This window comes from Ochotona curzoniae, unplaced genomic scaffold (assembly GCF_017591425.1).
Source record: "Ochotona curzoniae isolate NIBS_2020 unplaced genomic scaffold, NIBS_Ocur_1.0 scaffold_3208, whole genome shotgun sequence".
NCBI classification, from domain to species: Eukaryota; Metazoa; Chordata; class Mammalia; order Lagomorpha; family Ochotonidae; genus Ochotona; species Ochotona curzoniae.
The window spans coordinates 3475759-3497110 of record NW_024467106.1 but is presented as its reverse complement, the minus strand read 5'-3'; the positions used below and the strand labels follow the sequence as shown (position 1 = coordinate 3497110).

Here is a 21352-nt window from a genome sequence, read left to right as displayed (position 1 = left end):
TCTCTGAGTCTTCACAGGGCACCTCTGCTCCAGAATGACCTATCTTGGTAAAGCAGCTTGTTGGTTTCCGTATCCTTGATCAAGCTGGGCCTGAGTTCCACCTCAGACCATGGCCCAGCCCTTCCCCGAGCTGCCTGCTGGTCCAGCACAGGGAGGCCCCTTTCACACCGGCCCCACCTCCTGCCCGCAGCCTGCAACTGCAGCGGCCGCTCTGAGGACTGCACTTTCGACCTGGAGCTTTTCCGCAGCACCGGCCACGGTGGGCGCTGTCACCACTGCCGTGACCACACGGCTGGGCCCCACTGCGAACGCTGCCGGGACAACTTCTACCGCTGGGACCCACGGGCACTATGCCAGCCCTGCGACTGCCACCCAGCAGGTGAGCAGGTCCCTTGGCCCCATGCCAGCCCTGCCTCCACACACACCCTCTCCCACACACACACCACTCCCGCCCCGTGCCTTGCCTCCCCCAGGCTCCCTGCACCTGCAGTGTGACCAGGAGGGCACCTGTGCCTGCAGGCCCAGTGTGACGGGCTGGAAGTGCGATCGCTGTCTGCCAGGGTTCCACTCGCTCAGTGAGGGAGGCTGCAGGTAGGGCACACAAGGATGCCAGCGTGGGCACGGACCGAATTGCGCGCAGCAAGAGGAGAGAGCCAGTACAGCCCGGATGCCCCCGGGGTGTCGTTTGTTTCTTTCCCGCACCCGTCTCTCCACAGACCCTGCACCTGCCATGCCGCCGGCAGCCTGGGCACTTGTGACCCCCACAGTGGGCGATGCCCTTGCAAAGAGAATGTGGAAGGCCACCTGTGTGACAGGTGGGTGAGCTGACAGGAGGGAAGCTGGCTAGGGGTGACCAGGGACCAAGACTATGGACTCAGGGTGGGGGTTTAGGGGAGACAGTTGCCTCCCCCCGAGTCCTCCCTGGAGACTGTGGAGCCACATCTCAGCTCAGACATCCCCAATGGAGCACCGTCACCTCCCATCGCTCACACCTAGGGCAGATAATCACTAATGGAGCTCTGTTACAACCTTCCCATCGCTCCTGGGGTTCTGGGACCCCGCCCAGCCTTACTGTGACCTCAGCGTCCTTGTGGACGCCTTGCCAATGGAAGAGTCTGCTAGTTGAGCTGCTTACATTCCTGTCCTGGCACAAATGGGGCATGACCGAGAGACTCCCCCAGGCCGGCTGGCTTCCTCGTGCTCAGTGGCCTTGGGGCTCCAGCTGGGGGCCTGGCAGGCAGCCTGGGGTTCCCTGCTTTGGGTCTGCACTGTGTCCTCTTGGCCTTGCAGCTGCACCACCCATGCGGTTGGTCCCTTGGCCTCATCCCTGCCCAGTCTCTCATCCCGAGTGCAGTTGGGGATGTGTGTCCACCCAGGTGCCTGGACAGGACTGGGCTGCCCAGTCTCAGTTTGCCCCCTTGGGCTCTGGGAGAACTTCCAGCTGGGGCCGCCGGGCTTTTTGCAAGCCAGACTCTTCGACTGGGTCGTCCCAGTCCACCCCGGCTGCTGGGGGAATGGGTCGTTTCCGGGGCAGGGCAGGGGACATCTTGTAGAGCCAGAAACCGCTCACAAACAAGACAAACAGCCGGGAACGGCGTCCCAAGGACAGGGAACTGACTTGGCTGAGCCCCCTCCCTCCCGGGCCGGAACGGCCAAGTGCAGGGCCATGGGATTGAACCGTGACCCTGGAACGTAAGTAAACAGATGGGGCCAGCGTGGAGGAGTGCGGCTGGGCTGGTGGGGTGGCTGCTGTCCTGACCTTGAGCGGAGGCGGGATGCCCACAGCACCTCCCACGGCCTCTGGTGCCTCAGCATTTGAACACAGGTGCCCGCCCCAACAGGGCCATTTCCTCACGTGTTTGTGGGCGTGTCAAGAGCGCCTCGACTAGGAAGGTAAATTTGGTGAGACAAGCATTAGAAAAGGGGACATAGGGACAGGACATGGCCAACCCCTGTGGGCTGAGAGCCGAGTTTCTTTTTTCAAGATGTACTTATTTTTATTGGAAAGTCAGATTTATAGAGAACAGGAGATACAGAGAGAAGGGTCTTGCATGTGCTGGTTTACTCCCCAAGTGGCTGCAATGGCCAGAGCTGACCTGATCCGAAGCCAGGAGCCACAGGCTTCTTCCAGGTCTCCCATGTGGGTGCTGGGTCCCAAGACTGTGGGCCATCCTCGACTGCTTTCCCAGGCCACAGGCAGGGAGCTGGATGGGATGTGGAGCAGCTGGGACATGGACCAGCATCCGTATGGGGTGCTGCCCTTGGAGGCGGAGGATTAGTGAGTTGAGCCGTTGTGCTGGCCCCGAGAGTGGAGCTCCTGGTGTGGCCTGCAGTTTGGTGCTGCCCACAGCTTCTCATTTTATCTCTTGCAATGACAACTGTCCCATGGGGCCCCAGGCGCTCTCTGTGTCTGCACTTCCGGTGGCTCCCTAGGCCACCACACTCCTGCCCTACCTCCCCTACAGGTGCCGCCCGGGCACATTCAACCTGCAGCCCCACAACCCCGCCGGCTGCAGCAGCTGCTTCTGCTACGGCCACTCCAAGGTGTGTACGGCCGCCGCTGGGTTCCAGGTGCACCACATCCTGTCTGACTTCCGCCAGGGTGAGAGGCTCCCCCGCCTCCCCAGGGGCAGGGCTACTCCTACCGGGTAGTGCACAGGCATGGGCATGGATAGTCGGAGCTGCCTGCAGTGGTAGACGTGGGACGGCGCGCCCTCTGCTGGACGTCGCTCAGAATGCGGGGTGGGCGCGTGTGGGCTGCACCGGGACTCGGGGGCGGCGGCAGGTGCAGGTCCTGGTCTTGTGATGGCCTGCTCACTTTGGGCCGAACCCTGGGCTTGGCAGCTCAGTGACGTCACCTCCTTTACGCGATGTCATCTCTCTTATCTGCCATTGCCCTCCACCCCGGTGCTCAAGCCTTCTAGTCAGTGGCTCGACCCCTTTACACTTTTGGGAGCTTCCAGTGACCCCCAAAGTGTGCTGGTTTCCTGGGTTGTTTATACAGATGGATGGCTGTTGACCAAATTTATAAGCCACTGTTGCGAACTTGTGACATTGTCAGGATTTAAAAAAAAAAAGTGGCTCAGAAACCACCCCGATAGCGCCAAGTCCCACCCTGGCCAATACTGGGGCGCTCCGGCCTCACGCGGGGCAGGCGGCCCCACCGACTGACAGAGCTGAGCGTGGAGTGGGGCTCCCTGCTTGGCCCCCCTTCTGAGGCCCCCTGCTGACAGGGCCACCTCTCTGTGCTTGTCCAAGCAGGGGCTGGGGGCTGGCGGAGCAGACGTGCAGGAGGCCCGGCACGACCCCTACCGTGGAGTCCGAGTGGGATCCTCCTGAGCCTGGAAGAAGAGGTTGTGCTCGAAGCACCAGGTACCTGCAGGCCCCGGGGTCGGTGCACGGAGGGGAGGGACTGGCTGCAGGCACATTGCCACCTGCCGCCCCTTGGTGACTGACATGGGTGTCCTGTGTGCGTGTGTTGGGGGTCAGGATCTTGAGGACTCAGGGTGGGGGAGGCTCGGGGATGGATTCTTGGGCTAGAGTGATGTGTACCACTGACTTGGAGTTTGCAGACTGCTGCCAGGAAGCGCAGGGCTCTGGGGAGGGAGCCAGGGGAGCAGGGGCTGAGCAGGGGCTGAGCAGGGGGCTGCCTGGGCTCCTGGGGGATAGCCCCTCAGAGCCGCTGGAGGTCCAGGACTTCTGGGGCATCCTTGTGCTGCAGGGTGGGGCAGCCAGCTGGGGGGTGTGAGCGCACAGGTGAGCAGGTCCCCTGGCTCCCCAGCGTGCAGGCACTGCCGTGGCCGGGTGGGGCCGAAGCTGAGGAGCCACAGCAGGGTGAAGACGTGGAGCCTGGGTCGAGGGCCTACGCGCATGCTGAAATACAGCTTTTCTTTCTCCCGCCTTCCCCCAGCTGGTTATGGGGCTCTAGGTGGGGAAAAATTTAGATTTTGAACTGTCAGTGTGGCCTCTGCCTTGCATTTTTCTCCCAAGGCATGTATCGGAGCCTTTCTGCTCCCACAGGAGGGAATGGCCGAAATGACACGCTGCTTTCCCAGCTCACAGACAAGCACGCGCCTTGTTCTTGGCACGGCGGTGGGATACCGCACCAAGCAAGCGTGGCTGCTCTTCCCCGCCGTCTGCGCACCTTGGCTACCCCGGCCACAAGCCGGATGCTGGGGGCCGCTTGCTGCCTCTGCTCCCAGGCCTGGCTTCCGGCCTGAGCAGTCAGCTGACACAGACCCGCCTGCCTTACCCAGACAGCTGGGGCCAGAGGTGTTTGGAATGTTGAATTTCTCTAGATTTTGGAATTATTCGCACACATGTGATATCTTGGGGATAAAATCTAAGTGTGAACAGGGAATTCAGCTGTATTTCCTAGGTTCCTCATAAGCCTAGCCTGCAGGTAATTTTATGCAATTATAACACATGTAAATTTTTATTTATTAATACGGAGATGTAGAAATAGAGTGCTTCGACCTACTGGCTGTGGCCAAAGCTGGACTGAGCCAAAGGCAGGAGCCAGGAGCTCCAATCAGGTCATCCATGTGGGTGCAGGGACCCAAGCACTTGGGCCGTCCTCCGCTCTTTCCCGGGTGCTTTAGCAGGGAGCTGGATCAGAAGTGGAGCTGCGGGGACACGAAATGGCGTTTATGTGGGATGCTGGTACTGCAGGCAGAGGACTAGGCTACTATGCCACTGTGCCAGTTCCTAGGCAGTCGTTTTGCACATGAGACAAAGTTTCACTATGTATGGGCAGCAAGGCCCCGAGGTCACACACCAGGTGTTTGTCCCCACTGTGAATGGACCCGGTTGTCCTGGCAAATGTCGCTGGGAAAACCCAGCTGTAGGGATGCCAGGATGGGTGCGGCAGGGTAGGGACAGGCCACGGCCATGTGCTCCTGGTGCTGCTGGCTTGCACATCTAACTGCCAATCAGAAGTGTGTGAGGCCTGGACTGGCTTTCTGTTCTCCACAGAGCCGTTCCTGGGCGACCAACGGCTCAGCTACGGGCAGCCCCTCACGCTCACCTTCCACGCCCCCCCGGGGGGCACCCCACCGCCGCTGCACCTGAGGCTGGAAGGGGCGGGCCTGGCCGTGTCCCTGAGGCGCTCTCACCTGTCCAGCTCCCTGAGGGAGGCCCAGCTCAGCTTCCTGTGAGTGACCACTCCGTCCCCATCCTGGGCAAGGGGGTTAGTGTGCGGGTGTCCGAGGACGGGCGCATGCAGAGCCTCTGTGGCCCGGCAGCTGTGCGCCAGCTGGCCTCTGGCACTGCCATTCTGTCACAGTTCTCTCACATCGCCTCCCTCCATGCAGGCTGCAGGAGACCTCAGAAGATGAGGGGCCTCCGCTGGCCGCCTTCCACTTCCAGCGGCTCCTGGCCAACCTCACCGCCCTGCGTGTCTGCATGGACGTGGCCACGCCGAGCCCCGCACTCCCTGGTCAGTCATGGCTGCGTGTGCCTCCAGCTGGAAACTCCTGGGCCAGGCTGGGCTGGGCCGGGCTGGGCTGAGCTGGGCTGGGCTAGGCGGGCTGGGCTGGGCTGAGCTGAGCTGGGCTGGGCGGGCTGGGCTGGACAGGCTGGGCTGGAGCTGGGCTGGGCTGAGCTGAGCTGGACAGGCTGGGCTGGAGCTGGGCCGGGCTGGGCTGAGCTGGGCTGGGCTGGGCTGTGCTGGGCTGGGCTGGCCGGGCTGGGCTGTGCTGGGCTGGGCTTGCCGGGCTGGGCTGGCCGGGCTGGGCTGAGCTGGGCTGGGCAGGGCAGGGCTGAGCTGGGCTGGACTGGCCGGGCTGGGTTGGAGCTGGGCTGGGCTGGGCTGGGCAGGCTGGGCTGAGCTGGGCTGGGCTGGGCTGGGCTGGGCTGGGCTGGGCTGGCTGGGCTGGAGCTGGGCTGGGCAGGGCTGAGCTGGGCTGGACTGGCCGGGCTGGGCTGGCTGGGCAGCGCTGGGCTGGGTGGGCTGGGCTGGGCGGGCTGGGCTGGGCTGAGCTGGGCTGGACTGGCCGGGCTGGGCTGGGCTGGGCTGGGCTGGCTGGGCTGGGCTGGGCTGGCTGGGCTCCTGGTGCAATAGTCAGCGCAGCTGGAATCCACTATACACATATGTAAAAATATAAGGCAAAGGTCCCAACAAAACAGAATTTAAAGATTACTTTTTTGAGTGCAAAACCATTTTCAAGTCCCTTTTGAAGTGTTTTACAAAATACAGTTTTCATCAATTTTTTGAAGTCTCCCGTATTTCTGTGTTTTTCTTTCCCACCAAAATGAACTTTTAAAATAAAGGCTTACTTACTTAAAGAGCAGCTACAGAGAGGAAGTTACAGAGGAGAGGTCTACCAGGTGCTGATCCACTTCCCGCAACAGCCAGAGCTGCGTCAGCCTGGAACAGAGGCGGGGACTTCCTCCGGCTCCGCCACGCGCTCGCGGGGCCCGAGGTCATGGCCGCCCTCCCCATTTCCCGGTTGCACTGTTAGCAGGGAGCTGGGTTGCAGTGGTGCAGCCAGAACTTGAACCATTGCCTGTCCGGAATGCCCGCGTTACGGGCTACGGCTTAACAGCACGGCCCTTTGATTACTTCTTAGAGTTACTGATTTCTATTGTAAAGGCAGATGTACAGACAGGAGACACGGAAGAATCATCCACGTGCTGAGTCACTTCTCAAGGGGCCGCAACGGCCAGAACTGCACTGGTCTGAAGCCAGGAGCCAGGGCCTCCTTCAGGTCTCCCGCGTGGGTGCAGGATCCCAAGGACTCTGACCATCTTGTGCTGTTTACCCAGGAAAGAAGCAGGGAGCTGGATTAGACGTGGAGTAGCCAGGACATGAACTGGTACCCATGTAGGATGCTGGCTCTTAAGGTAGAAGATTAACCAGACGTGCCATGGCACTGGTTTCCCTCCACCCCTGCACTGCCACAATTGGAGCTTGCAGCTGTGGCATAGCTGATAAAGCTCCACCTGCAGCACTGACGTGCCAGTGCTGGTTCCTGTCCCAACTGCTCTACTTCCAGTTCAGCTCCTGCCTAATGAAGTGGGAAAACAGTGAAGGATGGCTCAGGTGCTCAGGCCACTGCACCATGTGAGAGACCAAGATGGGGCTCCTGGCTCCTGGTTTCAGCCTGGCCAGCCTGGCTCTGTTGCATTCATTCGGGGAGGGGATCAGTGGATGGGCAATCTCTTTCCGTGAGTCTGACTTTCAAAGAAATAACTTCTCTTCTCTTCTCTTCTCTTCTCTTCTCTTCTCTTCTCTTCTCTTCTCTTTTCTTTCATGAGTGTCTGCTAACACTACCATCTTTGTGTGCCTGGCCTGTGGTGGCTGTGATCAACAAAGCTTTAGGGAGTTGGGTGGAGCGGGGAGGAGTGTATTCGGATCCCCCTCCCTTCCCTCTGCAGGCCCCGTGTTCCTGACCGAGGTCCGGCTCCCGTCAGCCCAGCCCCAGCACGGGCCCCTCCCTGCGGCCTCCTGGGTGGAGACCTGCTCGTGTCCCCAGGGGTACCTGGGCCAGTTCTGTGAATCCTGTGCTCCGGGGTACAAGAGAGAGACTCCACAAGGCGGGCCCTATGCCAGCTGTGTCCCCTGCACCTGTAACCAGCATGGCACATGTGACCCCGACACAGGTGAGTCTCCTGCCCTTCCCCGTCTAACGCCCAGCAGAGTTTGTCTGCACAGGCTCCCCTGGCCCCACTCCCTGGGGACCTAACCGGGCCATGGGGAGCTGTTCTCGCTGCTTCCTGCCCGGCTCACATTTTGATACAAATAGTACCCGATTGTGTGCTGGCACCTGGTCCAGCGCTGCTCTGTACGTTTCCAGGAATGAGGAAAGACTTGAGGGACAAAGGCATAACATGACAGTGACAGCATGACAGGTGACAGTGGCCGGTGGCCATGCCAGGGTCTTGCCCCTCCCTGAGGTCACTTCCTCCTTCGAAAAGTGGGCCCGAGACAGGTGTCTGTGGGCAGCAACCCTGGCCACGCTGTCACTTCCTGGGAGAGTTGAGCGTTTCTGCCTAGGAGGTTTGGGAAACGCCAGTCCGTCCTCAGGACTGCTGGGATTAAGAGAAAGGCCAGCCGCGTCCTCTGCGACCCTTGCAGTCCCTGTGGACTGGGAGCTAAGGGCAGCAAAAGTGCAGGGCATCGCATGGCCAGTAGGTGGCAGAGCTGCACCTCCCACCAGCATGGACGCCACAGTCAGTGGACAACCACCAGGTGTTGTCCTCACCCCTGAGAAGCCCCCAACCACCACCTCGGAACAAAGACCTCTCTCCGGGTCATGCAGCCAGAAGGTGCTAGAAGAGGGCAGGACTAAAGCCTGCCTCCACCTCAACACTGGGAAGCCCACTGCCCCCCTGGGCTGCTCCACTGCTGCCCTGGGTGTCCAGGGCAGGCATTACTAGTCCAGCCCAGGTAAAGCCTCCCTGGCCTTTCCCCATCCAGAGCTGCAGGAAGCTTCTAGAGAGGAAGCTCACAGGAGGCTGAGCCCCCCACAAGTTCCTGTTGAGCATAGCCAAGCCCCCACTGCCCCAGCCCCGGACTTGGGGGTGTCTCGGGCCGGGGCACCTGCTGTCTGCAGGCTGTAAGACGGCGCGTGTCTCACCCTCAGGGATCTGCCAGTGCGACCACCACACCGAGGGCCTGTCCTGTGAGCGCTGCTTGCCAGGTTTCTATGGCGACCCCTTCTTGGGCCGAGCCGACGTCTGCCAGCCCTGCCCGTGCCCCGGCCAGTCGGCCTGCACGACCATCCCGGAGAGCGGGGAGGTGGTGTGTACCCGCTGTCCTCCAGGCCAGAGAGGTGAGCGGCTCCAGCAGACCCAAGCCCGACGCCCCCGGCCACACCCTGGGCCCCGAGGCTGGTCCCGGGTCTGCATTATGGCAGGGGGGGGTCACAGCCTGACTGAGCGATGCCAGACATGGCCTGTGAGACAGAATCCCATCGTGAGGGCCCTGGGCAGCCATGGGTCACCTGCACAACTTGGGCCATGAGGCACTTGCCGGTGAGCTCTGAAGTACCCCTGTTGGGTCCTGGCCTGTGGGGCCTGGTTCGTGACAGAACCCAGGACTCTGCATTCCTGAGACGGCCCCAGGAGATCTTAACACACAGCTGAAGTAGCAGGCCTTGGAATCCACCTGTGTCTTTAAACATGTCTTGTTGTGTGTGAGACAAAAGTCACAGGTGCTCCTGTCACACACACACGCTGTGTCCCATGCAGTATGCGTATGCACACGTACCGTGCCGTGCACACACCACACCATGCACACAGCGCCCGCGTGCATGTGCACAAGCATACAGCACGCGTCCACATGCACAGCACGCAGCCCATGCGTCCACACGCACAGCACGCAGCCCACGCACACGCACAGCACGCAGCCCACGCACACGCACCGTGTTCCCCGGCCTCTCGCCTGTCCTCATTCCCGCTTCCAGACTTGGGGCTTTTCTTTTAGTAGTTTCTTGAAACATTAAGTCCCTGACAATTCACCCATTTAAAATGTCCAACTCGATGGACCCTCGTAGATCACGTTATTAATTTTTTATCATGCAGAAATGGATAGCACAGGCTTGGCCGTGGGAGCCGAGCGCTGCGTGTAATTTAGCATCAAGCGTTGCCTCGGCACATGTGGTCATCACTCCTCCGCATGCCCCCTCCTTGCCAGCTCCGCGTGCCTTAAATCAGCGCTGGTAGCAGCTTGCCTCCCGTCCTCCCCTCTCCCGGGGCCCGGGCCATGCTGCCTCCTGGGCCGGCTGGTTCACGTGTCTGGCTCAGGTGCCTCCTTGCAGTGCTCGCCCCGTGTCGGGGGAGATGCCACGAGCTTCATGCTCCCGAGCTCACTCGACGTCAGCCCTTCACCAGTGAGCTGGGCCTGCCCAGGACTGCCGGGTGTCGAGCACACGGGTGTCTTCACGACGACGTCGATATTGTCGTGTGCGTAACAGTACCTAGCAGTTGTAACCGTGGCAGCAGTGCCATGGACGTGCAGGTGAGCAGGACGGCTACCCGGGAGGCCACGGCTGTTCCCTGGACTGTGCCTCTCCACCCCAACTCCAGGTACTTGTTGCATAGGAGCTAGGCAGAGAGAGAGAGATGGGGGTGGGGGATACTGCAAGACCGTGGCTTGAGTGAAGCACACTGCGCAGGCCTGTCCTGCCCAGCTCTGCCTGTGCCCGGAGCTGCCCTCCCAGCCACCACCCTCCAAGGCCCTGGGATGCTGAGAGCTGCAAGACGAGGTGGAGTTGGAAGTGAACTGAAGGGTTCCTGAGGCTGGGGGCACCCAGGAGGCAGAGGGGCCCTCTTAGTGACACTGACCGAGGGCCGCAGTGATGGAGAGAGATGAAGGGAGGGAAGGATGGCATAGGAGGTGGGTGGTCAGGAGAGTGAGGTGATGATGATGGTGGTGGTAGTGGTGAGGAGGTGTGATGAAGGTGCCGCTGTAGGTGGTGACAGTGACAGGGATGTAGTGACAGGGATGTAGGTAGTGACAGTGACAGGCTGGTGACAACTTGCACTGGGCCTAGACTGACTACTTGCACCAGTGGCCTGCCCAGCCCTCGCTGCCATCCCATGGCCTGGCCACTGGCGTCCTTGACAGTTAACCAACAAGGAGAGGCCCAGGGACGCAGCCCAGCCAGGACATGACTGAGGCAGACACCAGCATGCTGCCCTGTGAAGGGGCCTGGAGGGACGCCCCCTGTGCCTCGCTGCCCATTGTGCTCTTGTGTGCCTCATGGTTGTCGCCCCACCCCCACCCCACACGCAGGGCGGCGCTGTGAGATCTGTGATGATGGCTTTTATGGGGACCCCCTGGGGCTCTCCGGGCGCCCCCAGCCCTGCCGCAGGTGCCAGTGCAGTGGGAACGTGGACCTGAACGCCATTGGTAACTGCGACCCGCAGACTGGCCGCTGCCTGCGCTGCCTGCACAACACGACAGGCGACCACTGTGAGCGCTGCCAGGAGGGCTTCTTTGGGAACGCCTCGGCCCCCCAGCCCACGTACAAGTGCACGCGTGAGTATCCACCCCCAAATCCTGCGGCACGGACACGGTGGCTCTGCCCTGGCTCGGACACTGGCAGGGTGGCCAGTGGGGCCAGCAGGCTTCTCTGCTGGGCTGGGCAGCCTGGGGCGAGGTCTCACCCTGCTCTGTCCTCACCTGGAGAGGTCTAAGGGCCTGTTGCCATTGCCCTGCTCCTGCTGTGCCCTCCCCACTGCCTGCGTTGGCTCTCAGCCCTCTGAGCCCAGCTCCTCGCAGCAGGCCTCCCGAGTCCAGCGGGAGAGCAGCTCAGAATTAGCATGGGTTAGTCCCAGCATCGCCCACACTGCCCCACACGCACCCTGCCCACCTCTAACAGTTTTTTTTCCTAAGATTGATTAATGTGGAAGTCTGAGTGGCTGGGGGTGGGGGGTGGTTGACGGGAGAGGGAGAGATCTTTCATCCTATGGGTCACTCCCCCAATGGCTCAAGTGGCCCCAACGCACCGGCCGCCACTTCTGGCTGTACACAGCCGCCTTCGAGCAGCTGGCCGAGGGTGAGGCAGTGCCCTTGTGGCGCACAGGAGAGCAGGGTGGTGTGACTTTGCCCGTGGCCCTGAGTGGACTCTCACTGTCTGCAGATGAACCAAGGTTTGGGTTTGTTTCTGAGCCTTTCTCCAGGGAGGGGTTAGGGATCTGTGCTGAAAACCAATTCCTCTCTGAGGGGAAGGGGCTGCCCTGGCGCCTCTGCTGGGCTCCCAGAGCAGGAAAGGCTCCATCTGTATCCCTCCCACCCCCAGCCTGCAACTGCCACCCTGGGGGTTCGGTCAGCAAGCAGACGCCCTGCGACCCCGTGACTGGCCAGTGCGCCTGCCTGCCTCACGTGGCTGGACGGGACTGCAGCCACTGCCTCCCTGGCTTCTACGACCTCCAGCCCGGCGGGGGCTGCCGGAGGTAGGCGGGGCATGGCTGGCAAGCGCCTCCAGGGACCGGGCTGGTATGGGGTATATCTTCAGACCCACTGCCAGGTCCTGGGCATGGAGGGTGACAAAGGGACAGTCTCCTGGGCATCAGACCCCTGACCCAGCCAGCCCTCAGAGAGGTCCAGGTGGGCAGGTGGCCAGCATGGACTCTGTTGCTCTCCTTGGTGACACCTGTCCTCTAGCCCGCCTCAGTGGGTGTTGGTAGCAGACAGGGAGAACTAAAGAAGGTGGTCAGAATTCTTTAGCAGGACTTGTCAGGGCCTTTGCTCTGCTGATTGCACAGGGTCTCCCCCAGAGGGCTGCGGTTCCACCAGCACACTTGGACTCCACGGACTTTATTACTTTATTTTTTTGAGTAGCGCCTGGGCACTCTTGAGCTTCCCAGAGCCCAGCTGTTTGGAGGAGGCCATTTGCCCTGTGTGGCATGGGGAGAACCTGGCCGGCACAGGCAGACAGGCAAGGCTCGGAGCATTCAGAGTTTGGCCTCACACTCAGATCTGTCCCTATTACAGCTGCCAGTGTCACCCTCTGGGCTCCCATGGGAATCAGTGCCATCCTGAGACTGGGCAGTGCCCGTGCCGCCCAGGTGTCACAGGCCTGGCCTGTGACAGGTGCCAGCTGGGCTTCTTTGGCTTCTCCATTAAGGGCTGCCGTGGTAAGGAGAGGCTGGGTGTTCCTGCTGGCTGTGGGGAACAGAGGCTGGGTGCTCCTGCTGGCCATGGGGTGCGGGGAGGAGAGGGTGGGTGCTGCTGCTGGCAGGGGGAAGGAGAGGGGCCTGGTATCTGCATGCAGTGGGGAAGCTGGGGTTTAGGGAGAGGTCATGGTCAGACACCACGCAGGACCCGTGAGAGTGGCCATGGAGGTGTGGAGGGATGGGGTGTGGTGCGGAGTGTTCAGCCTCTGTGGGCCTGGGCCGTGAAATCTTTTGCTGTGACTCTGCTGAGGCCACCACTGGTGGCTCACAGAATTCCATGAATTCTACAGCAGGTTGATTTTTTTGATCAATGATTTCCTAAGAGCAAAGAGGCCCTTGGCAGAAAAAAAGAGCTTGGGAGAAAGGCCAGCAGCATGAGTGTGCCAGCCTGGGAAGCCTGTCTCGGGTGTCACTGCTTGAAGCCCTCCCGTGTGCCTGGGGTCAGCAGGCCAGCATTGGGGCTCAGCACCTGCACTGCCAACCCCTCCAGCCTGCAGGTGCTCACCGCTGGGCGCCATCTCAGCCCAGTGCTACGAGAACAGCACATGTGAATGCAAGCCCGGCTTCGTGGGGTACAAGTGTGACCGCTGTCGTGACAACTTCTTCCTCACGGCTGACGGTGCCCGCTGCCAGGAATGCCCCTCCTGCTATGGCCTGGTTCAGGAGGAGGTGAGCCCTCCCAGGTGGGACCTCAGCGAGCGCCAGCTCAGTGCCAGGCCCTGGAAAGTGTTCTCACCTGCAGAGCCCACCAGCCCTGCTCTGCTGGGCATCAGGAGTCGGGGCACTGGGGTTCCACAGCGGGGCTTCCTGCTGCACACTCCTGGCAGGTAGCAGCCCTAGGAATCCTCGGGGTCCCTCTCCTACTCCAAAACAGGGGGTCCAGGCCTGCCTGCTCTCTCTGGACCCCAGCAGGGCAGCTAAGGACGCTGGAGAGTGGAGGGGCATGTAAGTGCGCCAGCTGCAGGGGACACACGCAGGCATCCACCCCGAGGTCCAGGAGGGTGATCAGTCATCTCTGCTCAATGGTTCGGCTTTCCCATGAGTCGTCGTCAGAGCTGGCCATCACAAGGCTGTGTCCTCATGGCTTGCAGGCCCCCCCGGGGCTGTGGAAGGGAGGCTGGGCTCAGGACCCATGACCCCTCCTCTCAGCTGCATCTCACCAGGGCGTGGCTGGCATTGGCATCAGACCTGGCTTGGACAAGTCTCTGAACAGGCAGTTAACTGTTTGTGTGCTTAAGAGAGTGGAGCCAGCGTCCATGGGCGTAAGAAAGGACAGGAAAGCTGTATGGGGATGGGATGATGGGGCAGGGGAGGCTGTGTGAGTGATGGGGTGTTGGGGCAGGGGAGGTTGTGTGGGTGATGGGGTGATGGGACAGGTGGAGGCTGTGTTGGGATGGGGTGATGGGGCAGGGGAGGCTGTGTTGGGATGGGGTGATGGGGCAGGGGAGGCTGTGTGGGTGATGGGGTAATAAGACAGGTGGAGGCTGTGTGGGTGATGGGGTGATGGGACAGGTGGAGGCTGTGTGGGGATGGAGTGATGGGGCAGGGGAGGCTGTGTGAGTGATGGGGTGATGGGGCAGGGGAGGCTGTGTGGGTGATGGGGTGATGGGACAGGTGGAGGCTGTGTGGGGATGGAGTGATGGGGCAGGGGAGGCTGTGTGAGTGATGGGGTGATGGAGCAGGGGAGGCTGTGTGGGGATGGGGTGATGGGGCAGGGGAGGCTGTGTGTGAGTGATGGGTGATGGGACAGGTGGAGGCTGTGTGGGTGATGGGGTGATGGGGCAGGGGAGGCTGTGTGAGTGATGGGGTGATGGGGCAGGGGAGGCTGTGTGAGTGATGGGGTGATGGGGCAGGGGAGGCTGTGTGAGTGATGGGGTGTTGGGGCAGGGGAGGCTGTGTGGGTGATGGGGTGATGGGGCAGGGGAGGCTGTGTGGGTGATGGGGTGATGGGACAGGTGGAGGCTGTGTGGGTGATGGGGTGATGGGGCACGGGGAAGGACTTGGTGTCCATCAGGGTGGACCAAGAGGCCAAGGAAGGTGCGGGTGCAGCACTTGTAGGCCACAGCCTGGCACACGCCCTTTCTCCCCTGTCCCCTGCAGGCGGCCAAGCTGAAGGCCAGGCTGGCCTTGATGGAGGGATGGCTGCAAGAGTCTGACTGTGGCACTCCCTGGGGGCCGCTGGACATTGTACAGGGGGAGTCGCCACGAGGGGACATCTACCAGGGCGGCCACTTGCTGCAAGGTATGGGGTGGGGGAAGAGGCCAGCTGTTCATTCGCCCCCTCCCCCGGGGAGCCTTCAGGCTGCTCTCACATCACCCCCTGGGCGATATCAGCCTTTCTCCCCACCCTACAAGCTTGCCCTGACAGGTCAGTCTTGGGGCACTGCCCCAGGTACTGAACTGGGGAAAGGGTGGAGGGCCCTCGTGTCCCTTGGATGTGGCTGATTTCCCATGCGAGCAATCTCGGATCATTATTTGCCTTTCCCAGGCCTCAGTCTTGGCATCTGTAAAATGGGCAAACTTTCACTTGGAACTCATGTGGATGCTCAGGGTTGGAGAGAGGATTTGACTGTGTTGGGAAGACCCTAAGAGGGGCGTGTGATATGAAGACTGTATGGCTGTGTGACCCCTGGGCTGTGGGCTTCCTGCAGGGGCCCGGGAAGCCTTCCTGGGACAGGTGATGGGCCTCGAGGGAGCTGTGAAGGCGGTGCAGGAGCAGGTGCGGGCTCGGAGCAGAAGCAGCAGCTGTGCCTTGGGTGGAGCTCAGAAGACCTGCGTGCAGCTAGCGGACTTGGAGGGCGTGCTGGCGGCCTCGCACGGGGAGATTCTGCGTGCGGCCGCCATCCTGGCCTCTCTGGTATACCCGGGGGCACCCCCTCTCGCTCTGGCCCCAGCCCCTGCCCAGCCCACTGACCCAGTGACATCAGCACACCTGCCCTTTGTGGGTGGGGAGGTGGGGCCCTCCCTGTGAGTGGGCAATGAACGTGCAGTGTGAGTGAAGGGCGCCTGTGTGTCGGGCCTCTGCCTGGGTACAGACCTCGTGAGTGGCACTGTGCTTTAAGGAGACCACAGGTGTTGCCGGCCTCTGCCCAGGTGGTCCTTGCCCTTTGCTGACAGACATTGGTGTCCCCACTTTGCCCCTTTTCTTGAAAGGCGAGTCCTGGGGCAGGGGCCAGCCAGCCCACCAACTGGAGCCATCTGGCCATGGAGGCTCGTGCCTTTGCCAGGAGGTAAGCCCCTAAGTCCCTGGCTCAGGGAGCTTAGCCCTTCTCCTGAGTGGCTCCTGGGCCAGGGGCAGCCCCGCAGTTGCCCCACCCAGGAGTTGGGACCAGCTGAGGCTGAGAGGTGCCTGCCTGGCTGGGTTCAGGGCCCAAGTCAGGGTGGCTGGCACCTTTTCTAGCCGTCGGTTTTGGCGGGATCTGTGCGGCTGCAGCAGCGCCATTCATTCCTACCTGTGGACTCAGAGCCACAACCATAACCAGTGAATTCCAGAACAATCTCACCATCCCCAAAACAAAGCCCGTACAGGGAACCTCCCTCCCGTTTCTGCTCAACCTCCGGGGTCCCTGGTGGCCACCGATCCACTGCCATGCCTCTGCCTGCTTTGGGTGTTTCGGCTCAGTGAAGTCTCACGCAAGGGGTGTCTTGTGCCTGGATCCTCCCAGTCAGCGTTGTGTGTTGGTGGCTGAGCCATGCTCCGGTGTGCCAATACTTCGTTCCTTTTTCTTGGCTAAGTAATACGCCAGTGCACAAATGAACCCTGTTTTCTTTATCTAATTGTTCTTTGCTGGTCATCGTCGAGGTGTGCACATGTATTTTTTTTTACATGTGAAAATATAAATATATTCATTTTAATCCTCTTGAAAGGCAGAGTGACAGAGAGAAGATTGAAATCTTCATCCCCTGGCTTACCTCTGCAAATAAATATGCCAGGTCTGGATCAGGCTGAAACCAGGGGAATGGAGTTCCATCCTGGTCTCCCATGTGGGGGGCAGGGGCCCAGGCATCGGGCTGTCATTTTCTGCCTCCCAGGATGCATTAGCAGGAAGCTGGATCAGAAGCGAGACAGCAGGGGCTTGAGCCGGCGCTGTGATCCCGTTGCAGGCTTCCCAAGCGGCAGCGCTGCTGCAACACCCACCCGGTCTTCTGCAACTTAACATCTTGAAAACGGGCTGGCCTGGTGGTGTAACAGGCTAGGCTGCTCTTTTCTGTCACGCCGACACCCCTCATGGGTGCCTGCTTGCTCCACTTCCCATCCAGCTCCCTGCTTGGTGCCTGGGAAAGCAGTCCAGGACAGCCTTGGGACCCTGCACCCGCCTGGCTCTTGGCTTTTGATCAGTTCAGTTCTGGCTGTTGTGGCCACTTGGAGAGTGAACCAGCAGAAGGAAGCTCTTCTTCTGTGTCCCCTTCTCTCCATAAATCTGATTTGATTTTCCAATAAAAATAAATACATCCTTTTTAAAAAAGAAAAGGAGTCCCTGACCTCATGGCTGGACCCCAGGAAGGATGAGAGGCTCGGGGTCCGGCTCCCTACTCCTGCCCCGTCCGTGTGTTCTCCACACAGCCACAGAGCCAGCGCTGCCAGGATTGGAGCCACTGCCCAGAGAGCCCTCGTGGCTTCCAATGCCAGCTCCACGCTTCTCCGGAGGCTAGGTGAGGGGAGCTTGGCCCTGGAGACCCAGCGGCAGCTGGAGGACAGGTGAGACCTCGCATGTGCCCATGGGAGTGGGGTTGGCTTGGCCGAGCTCTGGGGCCCGTGGGGCTGGGCACCGCTGGTTCCAGGGTCAGTGCAGGGCCTCTCCGCACCTTGCTGAGTCCCCCATGTTAACCTTCTCACATGAGAGAATCCAGTTGGCTCAGTTTGGATCAGGTGCCCAATTCTGAGCCAGTCTGCATGGCAGGCGTGGGGCCACGTGACCACTCCTGCAGGGCAAGGTCACACTGGCTGAGAAGGGGGAGGGGCAGGAAGGAAGCTGGGGTCTCCACCCCAGCAGTGCCCATGGTGATGAAGGTTGGTACAGCAGGGACTGGGCAACTGGCCAGCTCAGGAAATTGTGCTAGTTGGTTGGTGACCAAACTGTGGGCCGTGTGAAGTCAAGGCCCCATGGCTGTCATGCAGCTCTGGAGGGGTTCGGGGGAAGGTTCTCTGTGCCCCAAGCGAGAACCACAGGTTCAAGCTCTCCAGCAAATGTGTGGCCAAGCCAAGAGCAGAGCTGGAGACCCTGCGTGTTCCACAACTCTGAGCATTTTCTTTGCTTCTATGAAGTTTGCAAAACCTGTGGCTCTGTAGGCGACAGCCGAGCAGGGGCAGATGCAGGCAACAGAAAACCATGGTCCCCTCAGTGCCTTTGGCACGGCTGCTGTGGACCCACCTCTCCAGGCACATTGCCACCTGGGTAGCTGGGAGGGCTCTGCGTGGCCGCGGGGCATCCTCCTCCAAGAGGTACTTTGTCTCCTTGCAGGTACCAGGAAGCCCAGGAGGCCCAGAAAGCACTGGGCACAGCTGTGGCAGAGGCACTGGCCGAAGCCAGGAGAGTGCTGGCCACCGTGCAGCAACTTGACACAGATGCAGCCCCGCGCCTGGCCTGGCTGGCAGCTCCAGGATCACAGGTCAGCTGGGCTGTCCTCGGGGGTGGGGAGACGAGTGGGGCCCCCCACATAGGAGACCTGTCTTCTTTATGACAGTATGGCAATTGCTGAAACTGCGATAATCCCAGGCAGACCTGGCAGTGTCTGGGCCCAGCCAGTTTTTGTTGGTAGTGATCCTTGTACGTGGGTGACCCAGTGGCCATCCTGGGGAACGGGGAGACAGACTTCAAAAAGGCTCTCAGGCAATCAGGTGGAAAGATAAGTTTGTTTAGGGGCAAACTACTTTTGATGTCACAAACGTGTGATTGCCCTGAGGTTTTGGAAGCCTGCTCAGGTCAGCCAGGGCTGCACCTGCCCGGTTCTGTCTCATTCTGGAAGGCTCTGCCTTCAGAGGCCCACCCAGCCCCAGGGTTTCAGCTGCAGGTTCTGGGGAGAGAGGCTCACTTAGCAGTACGGACATGCCACTCAGAGGGTCAGCCCGCTTGCCTAGGCCAAGCAGTGGGAGATTGGTGATGAGGCTGCAACAGGGACGGGTGACCCTGCCTGACTGTTCTTGTCCTGTCCTGCGCCCAGGGTCCCAGCCCCATTGTCCCCGTCCCTGGGCTTCGCACAGTCCTGGGACAGCAGAGCGGTTAAAGGGTTTCAGGGTTGCAGATACAAGACTCTGTATCCAGGAGCTGGCCCTCTGCTCAACCCAGCCCAAAACTTCTCCCTGTGTAGTGGATCTGCCCCACCCCTCCCTCATCTCCCTGCAGCTTCCGAAATCCAAGGCCAGGGACGTGAGCAGGAAAGCAGGGTCCCTGGAGAAGATGGTTATGTTGAGAGAGCGTGTGGCCGCCAAGGCCACCCGAGCCCTCCAGGCCACTGCACAGGCAGCGCTGCAGAAGATGGAGCCCCTCGTGCAGGTCAGTTCTCGGATTTCGGAGCAGGGCCCATGCAGGGGTCAGGGCTGCCCCCCGGGTGATCTGGGGTCAGGGGTGGCTGGAGTGGGAGAGTGGCAGGAAGCAACAGTTCTCACATTTTCATTTGATTTGTTATTTCCCCAATTTTTTATTTTACTTATTTGATATGGCACTGTTGCAGAGAGGGACACAGAGAGGCAGGTGTTCCATTTGCTGGTTCACTTCAGCTGCAAAGGCTGGTTGGATACAGGAGCCCAAATACTGGGCCATCCCCACTGCTTTCCCAGGCACATTAGCAGGGAGCTGAATGAGAAATGGAACAGCCAAGACCCGAGCTGGCGCTCATGTGGGATGCTGTGTTACAACAACAGACCCAGGAAATAGTTCTTTTCAGCCCTTTCATGCCCACCCTCCCCCAAAGTCTCCACAGACTCTGAAACCACACGAGCCAAGGTTAGGGACCCTGACTTCCCAGGAAGAGGGAACGGATAGGGCCGGGGCACAGGTGGGCAGATAGCAGCCCCGCCACCTTCCTCAGGACCACTTACCACTGTGCTGCTCCTCCATCGGGCGCTTCGCCAGGTATCAGTGGGCACCCAGGTGAGCAGTGGCGGGAACTCGGCTGCCTAACTGGAGTTTGGCATTTAAGGGGAGATAGCTTTAAAAGACCAGGAATTACAGCGTGAGTTTAGCTTACTCCAGCACTTCCCAACCTATTAGAGTATGAAAAAGCCATGTAGAACTTCTTAGGGCTGGCACCATGCTGCAGCCAGTTGAGCCAATTTCCATAATCCAGCAGCATCCCATACGGGCTTCCAAGCATCCCATGTGGGTTTGAGTCCCAGCTACTCCACTTCTAATCCAGCTCCCTGCTAATGTGCCTAGGAAAGCAGTGGAGGATGGCCCCTGCACCCATGTGGGAGACCCCGAAGAAGCTACAGACTCATGGCTTCAACCTGGCCCAGCACTGGCTGTTGTGGCCATCTGGGAAGTGGACCAGTGTGATGGAACCCATCCCACAGGTTCCTTTCAGCTCACCATTCTACCAGCCCAGCCTCAGGGAACAAACCCGATGCATCTGGCTCACCAATGCAGCTGGCAGGCATTATCCAGGTCCCACCTTGCTGCAGGGCTGGCTTCTCCAGGAGGCGCACCGTTAGCCTCCCTCTTGGGACAGGAAGCAGGTTGGCTGGGAAGCTACCAGAAGGGTTGGGCCCACTGCCTGGCACACATCTTGGAGCCTTGCTGTGATTGCTGACCTGGTCCTGGTCTGGTCCCCTCATCCCGGTTGTGGGAGCCAGGAAGGGAAGTGACCTCTGCAAGTTACTGCAGAGTCGGGACCAGACCCGGAGTGGGGCTGCCCCCCAATGCTTCTCCCACTTTCCTCTTCCTCCTTCCTCCCACCACCGCTGAGGCTCAGCACAAGATCAAGATGTATTTCATGGTAGCGCTCAGCCCTTTTTGTGGCATAGCCTGGGCAGTCCCAGGGGTGCACTCAGTACCTGCCTTCACCGTGGTGGCTGCCATTCCATGACCCTGTCACTCCCTGTGCCCTGCTCCAGCCCCAAGCAGGAGCCTGTCCCTTGGTTTGTCCCTTCTGGAAGTTTTGCCAAAGTGAACTCACATGATAACAAGTACAGCTGCCTCCCCTTGGCATGTGTTTCCGAGCCTCAGTCACCTGCACTGCCATGTGGTTGAGTGGCATCCTGCTGTGGGAAGAGCCATGTTCATGCTTTATGGAGGTGCCCCGTTTTGTGGCAGAAGTGGGAGGCTGCGACAACGTGCAATGAGTGAGGGTTCTGTGCCACACAGCGTCACTCATGCACGGGCTCAGGCACAGCAGTGTACTGACCGCGAGTGTCCCCGCGTCCATCTTGCCTTTAGCGTCTGAAGTCACCAAGCTTAGCGTGGCGGGATAAAGCAGGTCACGTGTTCCTGCTGAGTAGGGTCATCCATTGGCAGAGTCCCAGTGAGGTCCACGTGGGACCCACCCCACTCACCTCCAGACGGTGCTCCTGGTAGGCCAGCGACCCAGTCTGTCTTCTTTCCTCTCCAGCTGCGCCAGGAGGCCACAGCTGCCCTGACCCGGGCCTCCTCGTCCATCCAGGCCGCCACGGTGACGGTCATGGGAGCCAGGACCCTGCTGGCCAACCTGGACGGTACGTATATCATCGTGCTGAACTCTGGGCCCTGGGATGCACAGGTGCTCAGGGTGGCAGCTGGACTTGTGCCTCAGC

The 21352-nt window shown here is 60.4% G+C and overlaps 1 protein-coding gene across 1 annotated transcript in view; it reads left to right on the top strand.

Annotated features, from left to right (window-relative positions):
* Positions 1 to 21352, top strand: part of LAMC3 (laminin subunit gamma 3) — a 38502-nt gene that overhangs the window by 13073 nt on the left and 4077 nt on the right. Inside the window, exons 5-25 of the mRNA XM_040963841.1 lie at positions 191 to 379; positions 474 to 591; positions 717 to 815; positions 2466 to 2602; positions 3262 to 3372; positions 4975 to 5152; positions 5313 to 5409; positions 6692 to 6707; positions 7378 to 7602; positions 8586 to 8774; positions 10739 to 10984; positions 11748 to 11901; positions 12443 to 12585; positions 13115 to 13293; positions 14725 to 14866; positions 15276 to 15481; positions 15778 to 15854; positions 17189 to 17323; positions 18087 to 18234; positions 18969 to 19118; positions 21172 to 21274. Of these exons, the coding sequence (XP_040819775.1) occupies positions 191 to 379; positions 474 to 591; positions 717 to 815; positions 2466 to 2602; positions 3262 to 3372; positions 4975 to 5152; positions 5313 to 5409; positions 6692 to 6707; positions 7378 to 7602; positions 8586 to 8774; positions 10739 to 10984; positions 11748 to 11901; positions 12443 to 12585; positions 13115 to 13293; positions 14725 to 14866; positions 15276 to 15481; positions 15778 to 15854; positions 17189 to 17323; positions 18087 to 18234; positions 18969 to 19118; positions 21172 to 21274 (3042 nt within the window). The remainder of the gene's footprint in view (positions 1 to 190; positions 380 to 473; positions 592 to 716; positions 816 to 2465; positions 2603 to 3261; positions 3373 to 4974; positions 5153 to 5312; positions 5410 to 6691; positions 6708 to 7377; positions 7603 to 8585; positions 8775 to 10738; positions 10985 to 11747; positions 11902 to 12442; positions 12586 to 13114; positions 13294 to 14724; positions 14867 to 15275; positions 15482 to 15777; positions 15855 to 17188; positions 17324 to 18086; positions 18235 to 18968; positions 19119 to 21171; positions 21275 to 21352) is intronic.